General features: G+C 37.6%; 1 protein-coding gene across 1 annotated transcript in view; it reads left to right on the top strand.

The window, feature by feature from the left end:
* The window catches only part of Man1a2 (mannosidase alpha class 1A member 2), a 128,643-nt gene that overhangs the window by 74,772 nt on the left and 38,518 nt on the right, over positions 1 to 15,353 (top strand). Inside the window, exons 7-8 of the mRNA XM_052730007.1 lie at positions 1,892 to 2,015; positions 6,031 to 6,124. Coding sequence (XP_052585967.1) covers positions 1,892 to 2,015; positions 6,031 to 6,124 — 218 coding nt within the window. The remainder of the gene's footprint in view (positions 1 to 1,891; positions 2,016 to 6,030; positions 6,125 to 15,353) is intronic.

Below are 15,353 nucleotides of genomic sequence, written 5' to 3'. Positions count from 1 at the left end.
ATTTTGTTTGGACTTTGAGCAAAATACAAATTATAGGTGATCCATTATCAGAACAATTCAAAGTAATTATAGGACCTTAAAATGATTACTATTTAACTGTCAAAAGTTTGCCAAACATTTTTAATGTCTTGTTGCTGATGTTTAGCTTAGCAGAGAGAGAAGTCAATGTTGTTTTTAATTGTTTTGTTTATAAGTATTCACTGCACATTTTTGCTACTCGTGTTCTCTGATTATATATGGAAGCATTTTAATGTCTCCCCTTTGATCAGTTGAAAAAGCATAGCATTTGTAGGAAAAACTTTTGATATTAGTTTGGGGCAGCTCATCTTTTTTTTTTTTAAGTTGGGTTGGTCTTCAGTAGTTTTATTCTTTGAACTTTTTTTGAGTTAGAATATATACAAGTCAAATTTTATATTTTAGAATGCTATCTATGAAATAAAAGATAAAAAATCTTGTTTAGGATTTAGTATTTTGAAAAGTATCTGAATGTACTTTGAATAATGTTTTCCTTTGTTGCTTTTAGCTGGTAAGTTTTTACATGGTGAACTGTGGACTTGACTAGCTTTTTATGTCCATAGCTGACAACAGAATAATTTATTAGTTAGCTGAAAACCAATTGATCTCTAAATATTATGCTTTACTCCTAAAATGTATACTGTATTTTCTACATTTCTTTTGTCCTTCTGTCACACTAAAATAAAAATTTTGAAAATTTACTATGGTCTTACAGCATCCTTGCATGGCTTGGATGATATCTAGCTTTCTAATTGCGTTCTGTCGCGTTGACATTCTAAACTCTAGCTACAACCAGCCCCCTTCACTTCCCTCTGGGCCACTGCATTTGTTGTTTCCCTTCTTGAGAATGTTCTTCTTGGAGGTTTATTCATCATGAACTCCTCTGTGATCAGGACTCAGCTGGAATTTCATCACTTCAGAAACACTTTGTCTGATCATAATATAGAAAGAGCTTTTCTTCTGATGTGTTTCCTATCCTTAGTGTTCAGTATTCTGTTTCTCAACTTGAGTTTCTTCATTGTTGTAGTTTTCCATTTTTCAGTGGCCTTATTTATTACAAGAACAAGTATATTATATGTCATGTTTATGGATATCTGTCTGCAGCATAGCAAGTTTTTACTGTTTGTAAAAATGAATGTCTATCTTACATAGTTACTATGTCCACATTCCTGTTTTGATTCTCACTTTTAGCTATAAAAGAAAAATCTTGTAGTGGTATTTGCCTCTGATAATTTCAATGAAAAAATAGTTTTGTATAATGAAGGAACTGTAAAAGGTAGAACTATGTATGTCTTCATGTAGATTTTGGTGTGTTCTTAATCCAGATCATTAAAGTATAGCATAGTAAATTGACAACATTCAAGACCAGAGTAATACACAAGTGTATAAGAGAACCATTAATTACATGGAGTTTTCTACAACTATTAAAACCCCATGAGAACGCTGTTATTTGTGAACTGATATGGAAAGACTAATAAGGAACAATACAGGACTACAGTGCCCAGTAAGAGCAGTTAGTGTATTTTGCATATGCTTTGCTTATAAGAGGGAGAAAATTTAAAAAAAAATATGGATTCCTTATGTATTTATACAATTTCTGAGTGTGTAAGAAGGTAATGAAAAGTGACTATAGAGCTAGGTGATGTAAAGAGAATGAGAATGGATAAAATATATTTGATGCGTATTTTTATGTTGTCTTGATTTTTAAGACCTGGGTGTATTATTGATTCAAAATTTTTAATAAACAAAAATTTAGATAGAAACTATTATGTTAGATGTAATAATTTCTAAGATCTATTTAAGATGCATATGTTCATTTTAAAAAGTTTGGCTCTTTCCCCAATCCTGTCTCTCTTTTTATGCCCCTTTCACTCAGTGGAGTAGGTCGGAACTGGGGCTGGGCGTCTGCAGGTAGCAGCATTCTGGCTGAATTTGGCACATTGCATATGGAGTTTGTTCACCTCAGCTACCTGACTGGTGACTTGACTTACTACAAAAAGGTTAGTTATAAAAGATTCTTATTTCCCAAAAGATCTTACTAACATGTTTTTCAGGACTTTGGTTTTTATTGTCCTTTTTCTCTTTCAGTTTTTTTTTAATTCTTTTCTACTAGAATATATTTAAAGTATTTATTGAAAAGTTATAACCATTATTTATTAAAAAATTCTATTCCCATTTCTACTCATGGTTCTGAACTCCCTGACCCACATGCTCAGACAAGAAAACAAAATTGAAAAAGTTTAATAATCGCAAAGGAAAAGAGAAAATATTGCTTAGTCATAGAGTATGTGATTATTCTACTGGATATGTTAAGAAGTCTTGGGGGTTGTTTTGGAGGTTGTTTTTTGTTTCGTTTCGTTTTGTTTTGTTTTTTGAAAGGAGGGTTTTCTTCATCATTTCCTTTTTGGTGAAGTGGATCTTTGCCCAGGGTCTTTCACATGCTGACTGTTGATTCTACTACTGAGCTATACCTAGGTGTTAGGACTCTATTTAATTGCAAATGACTACTATGAATGTAAAACTCTGCTCTCACCTCAAAAAGTGTAAGAGATGTTTATTCTAGAGCCAAATATGAACATCCTTAGCCCCTGGGAACACAGATTCAGGTTATTGCTGTTTCAACATAGTAACAGTTTCATGAATTTTTTTTTAAAGATTTTTTTATTTATTATGTATACAGTATTCTGTCTGCATGTATGCCTGCAGGCCAGAAGAGGGCACCAGATCTCATTACAGATGGTTGTGAGCCACCATGTGGTTGCTGGGAGTTGAACTCAGGACCTCTGGAAGAGCAGTCAGTGCTTTTAACCTCTGAGCCATCTCTCCAGCCTCTTTTATTCATTCATTCATTCTTTCTTTCTTTCTTTCTTTCTTTCTTTCTTTCTTTCTTTCTTTCTTTCTTTCTTTCTTTCTCTGCCTTCCTTCCTTCCTTCCTTCCTTCCTTCCTTCCTTCCTTCCTTCCTTTCTTTTTTTAAATTTTCCTGGATCTCGCTCTGTAGACCAAGCTGGCCTTGAGCTCACAGAGATCTGCTTGGCTCTGCCTCCCGAGTGCTGGGATTAAAGGCATGCACCACCACCGCTCCGCAGTTTCATGAATTTTTTATAATAAAAGAACACATTAAAATCATAAGTGAAGACTCCTGTTAAAATATATCAGTGGGAACATCAGGTATATGAGTTACAGCAGAATGGAGAGATGTCTTTCTCAGGTGCTGGTTGATAGCACTCTTAGCCTTTGGACTGGTAGAAGCCAGAGGTCTGTCATGACATTTCAAGAGGACCTAGTAGTCACAAGGATGTTAGGTTTCACACAGAGGTAGGTAAGGAATGGCTATTAAGAAGGCTAAATATACTCCCAGATAGTTTAGTTCTGAACCCAAAACATTCCAAATGTTTTGGAACTCTGGATGGTATTTTAACCAGTTAAACATCCTTATAGAGTCTTTAACATGGATGTGACTATTTCTTTTTCTTCTTTAAGTTCACACGGAAAACAAACATTTAATTGGGGGGACTATAAAATGTCACTGTAGACTTAAAATCCTTAGCGTCTGTCCATATCAGCTGCAAAGGGTAAGAAAGTGTCATTTTACAAAGATGCCTTATGTGGTAGGAACAAAACTGTGTTTAGTCCAAATTTAAAATCTGTGGAGGCAAGTTCATAGTGAGGACAGGGTGGCAGACTGATGGTGAGTGCTTTTCAGACTAGAAGGAAGCAGTGTGCTAAGCAGCTGGAAAGGATGTTCACAACAGTCCCCCAGTGCCAGCTTAGTGAGGGAAGAAGTGACAGGTGTGTCTGTGGCAGACCGTGCCAGCCTCCAGTCTCAGTTGGCCAGGGAGAAGCAGCAAAGGCCAGGAAGCACACTTACATTTGTGTTCAACTGTTGTGTTCTTTTATGTCAAAACTTTCTTGTGAGTAGTTGAGTCAGGAAAACAGATGAGAGTCAGTGTAGCGGCGTAGACCTGTAATCTGGGCATTCATAAAACTAAGGCAAATGAATCTGTTTACACCAGTGTGGACCCCATGCTGAGTTTAAGAGTCCTTCCCCCTCCCCCACAAAAGGGAGGGAGTTGATGAATGATGATGAACAATTCATCTAAAAGGCATAAGTACAGAATTTATAGAGTTTTATCAGAACAAAATGGAAGGGCCATGAAATGTGACAAACACCAGGAAAAAAAAAAATCAAAATCTTGACCAAATATCACCTTAAGAAAAGCATGGCTTCCCCTCATGCCCCAATTTTTGTAGAATAAGAATGTAAACTGAGATAAAATGCTAATAGAGTAAGATGTGATATCAGCATCAGAGCAGAAGAAACCATTACCACCAAAGAGGAAGCAACACAGGGAAAGATGGGGCTTGAAATGTAGAAGGGAGGACTTAGAAGACAGACTGAGAAATGCTGTTAGAGGTACTAAAAACAGTGTACTGAGAAACACAGAATTCAGTGTTGTACCTCATTTCAGATGTCAAAAGAGCCAAGTTTCTCATCTTTCCTAATGTCATTTAGAAGTGTCTAAAAGTGGTGTGTAGAGTTATTCACATTGCACTTGTGCATGATGGTGGCTTTGCATATGAAAGAATTTAGAAATATAGGTAGCATTCTTGAGCTTCTTGGTACCATGCCAAAACTCAGCCAAAAAGAACATGATGAGAATGGTTGTGGTAAACCTATTGATGTGTTCAAGTTCAGAAAGCTAAAATATATATGCATTCCAGTGAGAAAGAATGTATTCTAAGTCACTTATACCATCCAGGTCATCAGTCATATGTAAGGCAGCATGGATACGTTACCTACTCAAAATTTGAGTGACAAAATTTTAGGTATATATAGCTTTTCAAAAAAGTAAGACTACAAGAACTATGGGGCTGGAGAGACGGCTCAGACGTTAAGAGCACTGGCTGCTCTTCCAGAGGTCCTGAGTTCAATTCCCAGCAACCACATGGTGGCTCACAACCATCTACAATGAGATCTGATGCACTCTTCTGGCCTGCAGGGATACATGCAGACAGAACATTACATAATAAATAAATAAATCTTTAAAAAAAAAAAAAAACTAGAATCCGTTTCCTCTGTACTGCCTGCTTCCCACATCTGAGATCTGATCAGATCTGACCAGCCTGCAGATAGAGTGAAGGCGGTCTTTGGGGACATCATCAGCCTCTGAATGTAGTGAATGATTCTTTTTCCTCCCTGAACCTCAGGGAGATCTTTAAGGATTTAGGGAAATATTTTATTGAGAAGGTATTTAAATCTCAACAGCTTGATTTTTACTTCATTATTTATTAAATTCAAATTAATTCTTTTCATAGAAAGTTTTGATTCTATTTCTATGAAGTTATTTTATTTTTAAATTATTTATTTATTTATTCTATTTTAATACATACAGTGTGGTGATACATTGTGTACCCTAATAAAGCTTGCCTGGGGATCAGAGGATAAATCAGCCACTATATTAAACATAGAGGTCAGGCAGTGGTGTCACACACCTTTAATCCCAGCACTAGGAAGGAAGGAAGATGGCAGGGCACAGAAAGGTATATATAAGGCGTGAGTAAACAGGAAGTCTCTCTCTTCGGGCTGAGGATTTCGTAGAGGTAAGAACATGGCTGGCTTGTTCTGTTTCTCTGATCTTTCAGCTTTCACCCCAATATCTGGCTCCGGGTTATTTTTATTAATAAGATTGTTTAGCAATTCGTGTTACAATACAGGGATATATCTAGAAAATCTGTCTGATATTTCTGATGGTCAAGCTGTATAATAAATAGACTGAGAATTTAAAATATTTTGTGAACTTTTTTATTTTGTTACGTTTATTATTTGATTTTTTAATAATAACATATCCTCTAATAAAACTAATGAATCATTTAAGAAATAGAAGCCCTCCTGACCACCACACATGATAATGTAGAAGGTGGGTGTAGGTTCCAAATGATGGACAAACCACAGAGCGTAGGCTAATAGAAAGCCTTTATGATCTTAATTACATTCTTAATTTCATTTTGATTAGGTCATGCACATTCGGAAACTACTCCAGAAAATGGAACGCCCAAATGGTCTTTATCCAAACTATTTAAACCCAAGAACAGGGCGCTGGGGTCAGTGTAAGTATTTCTAGTGCAACTGCTGACGTCCTAAAAAGGTTGTTTGAAAAGTCTTTGCTTGATGTGGTGAAAGGTGCACCATGTGGAATTAAAATCCCCAGTCTAGGCCTGACCCTACCAGTGTTCTACTAATGCTGCTTCTGTCCATTAGTTTCTGATCTTTTAAAGCTACTTAAGTTGAGTTTTTATTTGTAAAAAGGAAGCATTGGTAAGGTGTCTCACAAGAATATTTTGTTACTTATCTGTAAGTACTTTGCTGAAATATGTTATGAAGGATAATACATAGTAATTAATCATATCTTTTAAATAAGAGGTAAGTATTTTTATATGAGTAGTTCAGAATAGACATTAACTGTATAAATTATTGGAAAAGAGGACAGTTGCCATGGACAGACTATATTTAGTCATTCATTTAGGAAAAGGTATCACACATCTGTTATTTACTAGGCTCTTGTATGAGACTAAAGATAGTAAAAGAATTAGGGTTTGATCTGATTTGGGGGAGTTCCCAAGCTAGCAGATAGGTAGAAACACTTAAAGTGGTTGGACTATAATGAGATAAATGTAATAAAAGAAGTGTACTAGTTAATATGAAACCAGTAGAAATGATTGCTCTCCTGGTGGAAAAATGTTTTGTTGCAGAGCTTAATAGTATCAGGGCTTTAGAATTCATCTTTGAAGATTTTGAGTCTCAAACAATAAATGTTCATGTGGAAATGTTGAACTTAAAATTTTAGTAATTAAGGTTTTTATAAATGCAATTCTCTTTTTAAAAGCAAAAAAAACTAAAGTAAATACAAGTAACAACTTTGTCCCTAATAAGTCATGTTTGGGTTATTACTGACATTAACAATAGTGTAGTGAAGCAGTAAATGAGAGACGAAGGTGACGATCATTTAATTTGAAGTATTGGGAGCACTGCTAGCTCTGCCCGTGAGAGCCGTGTGAGTCTGGATACCGGAGATGAAGGTGTTTGCAGGGGTTGTCTTGCAGGCTCCTTTTCAGGAAATTGCTTATAGACCCCAATCATGTATTTTCTCCTCTCCTTTCTCTAAGAGCTAATGCTCATACTGAATGAATATTTTTGAAGAAGCAAAACATTTTGAGAGCTGTATGTATAAAACAAAATATAGTTTTCTTATGCTATAGATGAGTGACTAGATTGGATGTCTACTTAGTAATTTCAGTGAATCAGATTGTAGAATTTACTCCCTTAAAGTATTAATTAAGATTTGGAACTTCTAATATTGTGGGAAAATTGTGCTCAGTTTCTCTAGTATCTCATGGCAGTATATATTTTATATGGTATAACTATTTCAATGTCTATGATGAAAAACATAAACTAAATAATGGTTGCCAGAAGCATAAGATGTCAGTTTAACCATATATAAAGGTTATTCTACATTTCATAACAATTAAAAGGCAAATTTTATAATAAGAAGATGAACATATTTGGGAAATTATTTTCATATACTTTCTATATGATGGCCTCTTATAAGATCATAAAAAATAGATGATCACATAAAGAATGCTGAGGTAAGAAAACTTAATTCAGAAAAGAAAACATAGGTAATCAATGAGCCAATATTGTTTAGTTCTAAAGGTGTGAAAATAAGTGGTGCTTGGAGACTGCTTGCTGGGACATTTCTTTCAGTGTAGACTCCTGCTGCTGTGCTCATGTTTGTAAAGACAGTCTCTGTAGACCTCTGCCCAGATACAGGTATCTTCCCCATTTCATTGTGCCCATGATTTCAGTGCACTTTTGAAGAGAGGCACAGTTCTTTGACTGTTAGGTTGATAAAGCAAATTAAAACCCCTGTATGCCCAGTGTTTCAAAGAATGTTAATGTTTTTATGCCTTCTGAATCTAGCAATTACCTGGTTTATTCCTGGGAAAATTTAAGAGCTATGAACTTTATTTACTGAACCTAGGATTTATTTACAGTTGCAATAATTTTGAAACATTCTAAAAAGTTTTTATCCAACAGAACTTTCTATAATTATAGAGCATGAGTATAGACACTAAACAAATGGTAGGCAATTGGTGAGCTCTTGAAACATTACTATTATACTTACGAAACTATGCTTTAAACTTATTTATTATTTTTAATATTTTTTTAGAACTTTATACATGAGCAATGCCTCCTCATTACTCCTGCCCCTCTTCTTCCCTCTAGCTCACAACCATGTCCTTTCCACTGACATTCATAATCTCTCTTTATGTATGTACATATGTATATATTATGTGTGTACCCATTTAGTTTTGCTTTTATGTACATGTGACTAGGGCTGACCACTTGGGATTGGACAACCCATGTGGGAGCTCATCTCTGGAGGAAACTGATTCTTCCTCTCTTAGTAGCCACTGACTGCCTGGAGCTCTTCATGCAGGAGTGGGATCACTTGTAATTCCCCTGTCTGCATTGGCATGTCCGCTGGTGGTGTCACTGTGAGGCTCTTGAAAGTTCTTGGGCGTGTTTGCTTTGTCTTGTCTAGGGGATATTATGTAACAGCAGATGCCCCAGGCCTGGCTTTTATAATCTTTTCACCTCCTTTTCCATGATTTTCCCTGAGCCTTAGGTGTAGGGGTTATGTTGCAGATGTATCATTTGGGGTTGGGTACTCCACAGTCACTTATTCTCTGCATTTTGACTGGTTGTGGATCTCTGTAATAGTCTCTGTCTGTTGCAAAATGAATCTTTCATGAGGAGGGAAAGCTACACTTTTCTGTGGTTGCAAAGATAAGTATTTAGAAAACAGAAATTGCATTGGTTTAGGAACCTGACAGTCAACGGTTCTCTTGGGTCTGTGACCGCTCCAGCCATAGGGAGTTGGCTAGGTTTACAGTACTAGACATGAATTCCCTCCTGTTGAGCAAGCTTTCAGTCCAGTTAGACAGGTGCCTCATTATCCCAAGGTAAAAGTACCACTATTGTGCCGTTGTGGCTATCTTGTGGGTCCAGCCATTGCTGCAGTTCATTGGCATTACAGCTGGGTAGAACCACCAGCTGTTTCCCTCCCTGGGCATCTTGAATAACACCATCCCATAGTATGAGAGCCACTTCTGGGAGGAAGCCTCCCTGTCAGTCCTGCTTGAGTCCCTAAGTCCTTTGTCTGAAGAGTGTGGTGTCTTCAGTGATAGAGCCTTACCTTCAGATTCTGGTAGGAAGCAGAAATTGCATTGGTTTAGGAACCTGACAGTAGAAGGTCCTCCTTTCAGAGAAGCAGCTGTGCTAATAATACCTACATGCTTTTTCTTTGATAAGCTCTAAAGAAAAAGCTTGATAAGCACTTGGAAAACACTGGAGAGGAACTCTTACTTGTGTCATCTATGAAACTGATTTCAAAATGGATTTTAAAAATACAAGCAAACTGAAGAGCCTGAACTACAACACCCTGAGGTGAATATCCAGGCCAGTAGATCCCTCAGTATGATGCCGAGACTAGATAACCATAGGAAAACAAATTAGACTTAAATAGAATGGGAAATTTGTGCATTGAAGGGTACCATCATGATTTAGAGGTGACCCAGCAAACAAGAGTTACACATATGGTCAGGGTATGTTTCCACAATGTATTAACTCCTACAACTCAACAAGAAGGCAACATAAATGAAAAATAGACCAAATGATTTGAATAGTTATTTTTCCCAAGAAGATATGCAGATGGAAAATAAGTAAATGAAAACTATTTGATGTCCTTATGGAAATGCCAATGAAAACCACTGTGAGATACCTACCATTTCACAGCTACCATAGTGGCTGTAATCAGAAATAAGCCTTGGCAAATGTGGAGAAATTAGTGCACTTGTCATTTCTGGTGGGAACTGGAAACCTTGCAGCCAGAGTAAAACCCGGGCAGTTTCCAAAAAGGCAGACAGAATCCCCTAATGAAACAGGATTCCAAACAGAATTCCACCAAATGCATGGAAAACAGACTCAGATGTTTACATCCCAGTGTCCCCAGAAGCCAGGAGATGGAAATGAGCTGCTCTGGATGTCATTTGACTTGTAGAGGTTCAGTTACTGGAGGCACTGGCCCAAGGCTGACAGTACTGATCTGGTGGAACATTTAGGATGTGAAAAAGTTCCAGGAATGGGTAGTGGTCATGTTTACCCAACTCTGTGAACATGACTACTGTCACTGACTAGAACATTTTACAGTGGTACACAGGTACACATTTGGAGCCCTGTCTCCAGAAGGGGTCGGTGCTGGTCTTGTGGAGGAGGTAGCTTTTATGAGGGTGGGTTGTTGCAGAGTAAACCCACCCCTGTCTGTCAATTCCCTTTCTTATTCCTTTCTATGTTGTTATCTAGTCAGATTGCCTTCATCAGAGTTGAGTAGATGCTGACACCATGATCTTGAATCTTCAAAACTGTGAACTAAATAAACTCCTTTTCTTTATTAGTCCTAGATTTAGATATTTTGTTACAGTGGCAGGAAATGGACATAATCTAAGTGTCTTAATAGTGAATGAATAAACAAAATATGGTATAAGCATACAATGTAATATTATTCAGTGATTTTAAAAAAGGAATGATACATGCTACCAATATATGTGAGACCTTTGAAAACAATATGCTAAATGAACAGAGACAACCACACAACACACACCCACATATATCATATATCATGTCATATCATATCATATATCATGTCAACATATATATGTGGTTGCACTTATGTCAATACTCAGATTTGTAGAGATAGAATGTGGGCTAGAGGCTAGCAGAAGTTTCAGTGAAAGAGAGATGGAACTAGATTACATCTGTAACCCAACAGTCCAGGAGCAGAGACAGGAGGGCTGTGAGTTTCAAGCTAGCCTGAACTACAGAGTGAGTTTTAGTACAGCCTGGGCTTTATGTGAAACCGTGTCTCAAAACCAAACCAAATTGAAACCAAAGGAAAGACAAGAGAAGGAACAACTTGCTGACGGTACAGGCCCTTACTTTATTTTATGTTTTCGCAGGGATTAGGGGGAGTGGCAGAAAGATCTCTGAGAACCAGAGACTTCTGTCTGCTTACAAGCTAGGGTAGTTATAGGACAGATGCAAGGGTTGGAAGTTGCTTTTTTTTGGTGTGCAGTTGGCTGTTGCTGGTGGTAACCAGTGAGCAGTCAGTTAAAGGTTTGGTGATCAGTAAGCATTTCTCCTGCCTGGCCATTACTAGGTCCACAGGGAGGGAAGTCAAGAATCTAGAGACAGGTTACGTTACACCTAATTACTATATTCCTGTAGTTACTGGAATTGTCATAGTTCAACCAAAATGTAAAACCAGGTTTTACAGAACAGCTCAGCCCTGGCTAACACAAATGAACAAAACGGGATAAAGAGAGTGACGAGTTGTTTGCACATGGTTTCAGTCTGTGGTGATGAAAAGTTTCAGAAGCGGTAGTGATCAAGTCACCCATTGAACGCAGCCAGTTCACTGACTAGCACACTTCACAGTGGTGCCAGTGGCATCGTTCATGTTAGCATAGTCACCACAATAAAAGTCCTGATCAAAGGAGAACTCATTTGTCACTGTTTTTCTCCACAAAATAAATCGAAATTACTTTGTAATATATTCATCGTCAGCAGTTATTAATTTTGAGAATGCTAGAGAAAGTGCTATCACTGGGTGTTTTGGCAGACAGATTTAAAACCTTAGCAAACTGGCCTCATATTCCGTTAGCAGCTGCAATCCCTACTAAATTGTCTTATTTGTTCTTTTTTGTGTTTTTGTATGTTTTATATCAGCTCTGGAAAGTATCAAATTCCATAATTATCTTTGAGCAGTATACATCTGTCATATCTATAAATAGGCTGCAAAACAAACATTTAATTGAACTGAAAGTTAACCATTCAGCTTTGGCTAACTGTATTATAATTAGAGTGATGATAATGTCTGATATGCACATAGCAATCAGAGAGTAATTTCTAGTAATTACTTTCAGGATAAGGACTTGGCAACAGACTTCAAAGAATATCGCAAGGAACCTCAATTTGAAGGCAAATCATTGGTTCCTTCCATTTTTACTTCAGTCTCTCATTTTTAAGTACAGTGATTAGCCTATGCCATTTAATGATTTAAAGTGAAACCAGTCTAGAAAGCCAGCCACTACCAGTTCATTAAGTTTTCTATTACTAACTTTAAGATTGTGGAAAGACCGGAATAGGTATAGTGTTTGGAGTTACAGTACAAACTCTGGCTTTCCTGCTTCAAAGTTTAAATAAAGGGTTAAACTTCTGTGCCTCTGCTATTTCTCCTGGTGAGTTCTTTAGTCTGAAGCTTATGTGGGTCATATTTGTGAGGCACTGTATTTGAAAATGCTTCACACTAGCTTGTATTCTAGAAGTCTGTTTGGAGCTGCTTTTAGAAAGAGCTTCTGTTAGAAACATCCCCTCAGACTGCCTGACCTGTTGAGGTGAATGAGTGAGCAGCCGGTCTACTTTAAAATGCATCCTCACTTTCTGATTATCAGAAGAATTTTGGAATGCGTGGCTCATCAGATCTGACACATAGACAGTCCCAAGTCAGTGGTTAAAGTAGAGAAGCCAGACCGTCAAGTGATGTTATAGTTTCAGATCTTAAGAAGACCTTGGATCTCTAGCTTCTGCAGTTTTTCCCCAGGCCAGCTGCCTGGGAGAGCTTTAGTGGACCTGCAAGAAGACTGAGACCAAGTCACATGAATTAAGTAACTTGTTACATCAGTAAACCCTAAGAGGAGTGCATAGATAGAAAAACACATTTCCTGACCCGTAGAGCTAAAGAAAGACTGGCACCTTCTCCCTTCTGTTTCATTTCCTTTAATCCTATTTGTGAGTTGTTGGTTTTTTTCCCCCTGCTTGGCAATCCTTTCTTATATCTATACCAAATCTAGAAAATGGCACATGACACCAAAGTGTAAAACCCTTTAAAAACAAAAGTATTACTTTAAAACAGTTACTGGGGCTGGAGAAATGGCTTAGTGGTTAAGAGTACTAGGTGCTCATCCAGAGGGCCTGGGTTCATTTCCCAGCAACCTCATGGATGCTCACATCCATTTGTAACTCAAGTCCCAGGAGATCTAACACCTTTTGGTCTCTTTGGGAACTGCATGCATGTGGTTCACAGACACACATGCAGGCAAAACACCCATACACATACAATTTTAAAAATGAAAAACAACAAATCTTCTCACTGTCTGACATGATGTTCTGGCTTATTTGCCTACCACTTTACCATTAATAAACCTTTCCTGAGACAGGCGGTGGTGCCGCTTGCCTTTAATCCCAACACTCAGGAGGCAGAGCCAGGCGGATATCTGTGAGTTCAAGGCCAGCCTGGGCTACAGAGTGAGTTCCAGGAAAGGAGCAAAGCTACACAGAGAAACCCTGTCTCGAAAAACAAACTAACTGACTAAATAAGTAAATAAATACATAAATAAATCTTTTCTGGTGACAAACACTAGCTCTTAAGGATACTCCTTTGTAACTTTGTACTATGATACATTACCATTCCATAGTGTTCTTTTTCACCAAAATAGTCTTTTCTTGCACTTTGTCCTCAGCACCTTTCTTTGACTACCCGAGTTCAGTCCCTAGACCCCAACATGAAAGGAGAGAACCAACTCCTGAAGCTTGTCCTCAGTCATACGTTTGTACCATACCCTCACACCCACACTGATAATGATAATCATAAATAAAATTGACAAAAAAAAGGTACATTCTGTTTTGAACTGTTAAGTACACTCTCCAGATGTATGATATCTTAGAAAAATTTGGAATTTCATCACAATGATCATAGTTACTGGAAATCTCTGTGTTCTATAAATGCAGTAGCTGGTTTGTGGACCTCATCTGTGAATCCATCAACATCTGTTTCTGTTCTTGAAACACTTGCTTTCTAGGACATTCTTATGCTCTCTTTTTAGTCTCACTTAGCAGTATTGTCTTTATGGATTTTCCCTTTATCCCTGGTTTTCTTTGCCTTCTTCCCAGTGCTATGGTGTGAAATGCCATCTACATTCTGACTGTTGTATGACACTATTTCTGGGGAGTTGAGAGATACTGTCTTACCCTAGGTAGGGAACCAAGGACAGACTAAAGTAAGGATACCACCAACTTGGTGAACTTGGTGAATCAATGAATTTTATTGTGGTTACTTAGAGATTGGGTGAGGGAGCAAAAATGACTCAAAGACTGCTGCACCACCAAAACCTACCCCAGCGTGGTAAGAGCTCATGAATACTGGGAGCTTCAAGTGTATTTCATAACTTGCAGACAGCTCAACAGCTTGGAAACTTTTTCTTTGAGGCAACACAAGTGGTCTGAGCCTCTTCTAGACATCTCTATTCCTCCAGGTAGCTTGGGGGATCTCTATTTCTTCTAGGTGGTCTAGTCTGAACCTCTTCTAAGAAGTTCACCTTGTCTGTGAGTGTTTCTCAGCAGTCCTTAATGCTTATATATGCTTGGAGAATGAGGGAGCTAATGAAGCTGGTCAGTTTCAGGGACTTCCTGAAGTCTCTGAGTTGTTTACTTCCTGAGCTTATTAAGGAGCTTTCCTATTGGATGAAATGTTTCACCTCCTCTTAGAATATCCTATGTTTTAAACTAGCTCCCTCCAAAATAAGATAGTTTTCTTTGGGAGGAAATTGCCACTTAATACTGACAAAACTCAGGTTTAGAGTGCTAATCTTCTGTTATCCTTGGCCTCCGGTTCTGTTGGACTTCTCTATTGAAATATCCAATAGACACCTCAAGTGCATGTGAGTATCAGCAATCCAATTCTTTATAGTTCTTGATATTACCAGGTATCTCTCTAGTTCTTTCAGTTTCAGTTAATGGCTTTTCTATTCTTGCTTATGCCATAAATCTTAGTGCTAGTTTTTCAATTCATTGTTTCACACCCAACCTCCAGTTCTTCAGCAAATTCTTTTCTGTTTACTCTTGAAATAGACCTGGAATCTAGATATTGCTTACCCTGAGCTTAGCTACTCTAGAATCTAGGTACTGCTTACCCTGAGCTGAGCTACTCTTGAATCTAGGTACTGTTTACCTTGAGCTGAGTTACTCTCAAATCTAGATACTGCTTACCCTAAGCTGAGTTACTCTCTCCTGTTTATATTTTTGTGACAGTACTTTTTATGGATTAGTTACAAAATATCCTTTTAAAGGCTCCTGTGTTAAAGGCTTGGTTGCCAGCAAATGGGCTTATGTGAAGAGAATGGATCCCAAGGGCTCTGACCTAACCTATTGATAAAGCCCTTG

Source organism: Peromyscus californicus, unplaced genomic scaffold (genome assembly GCF_007827085.1).
Source record: "Peromyscus californicus insignis strain IS unplaced genomic scaffold, ASM782708v3 Scaffold_9__1_contigs__length_137607984, whole genome shotgun sequence".
Taxonomy (NCBI): Eukaryota; Metazoa; Chordata; class Mammalia; order Rodentia; family Cricetidae; genus Peromyscus; species Peromyscus californicus.
The sequence above is the reverse complement of the archived record's forward strand: the minus strand, read 5'-3'. Positions and strand labels throughout refer to the sequence as shown.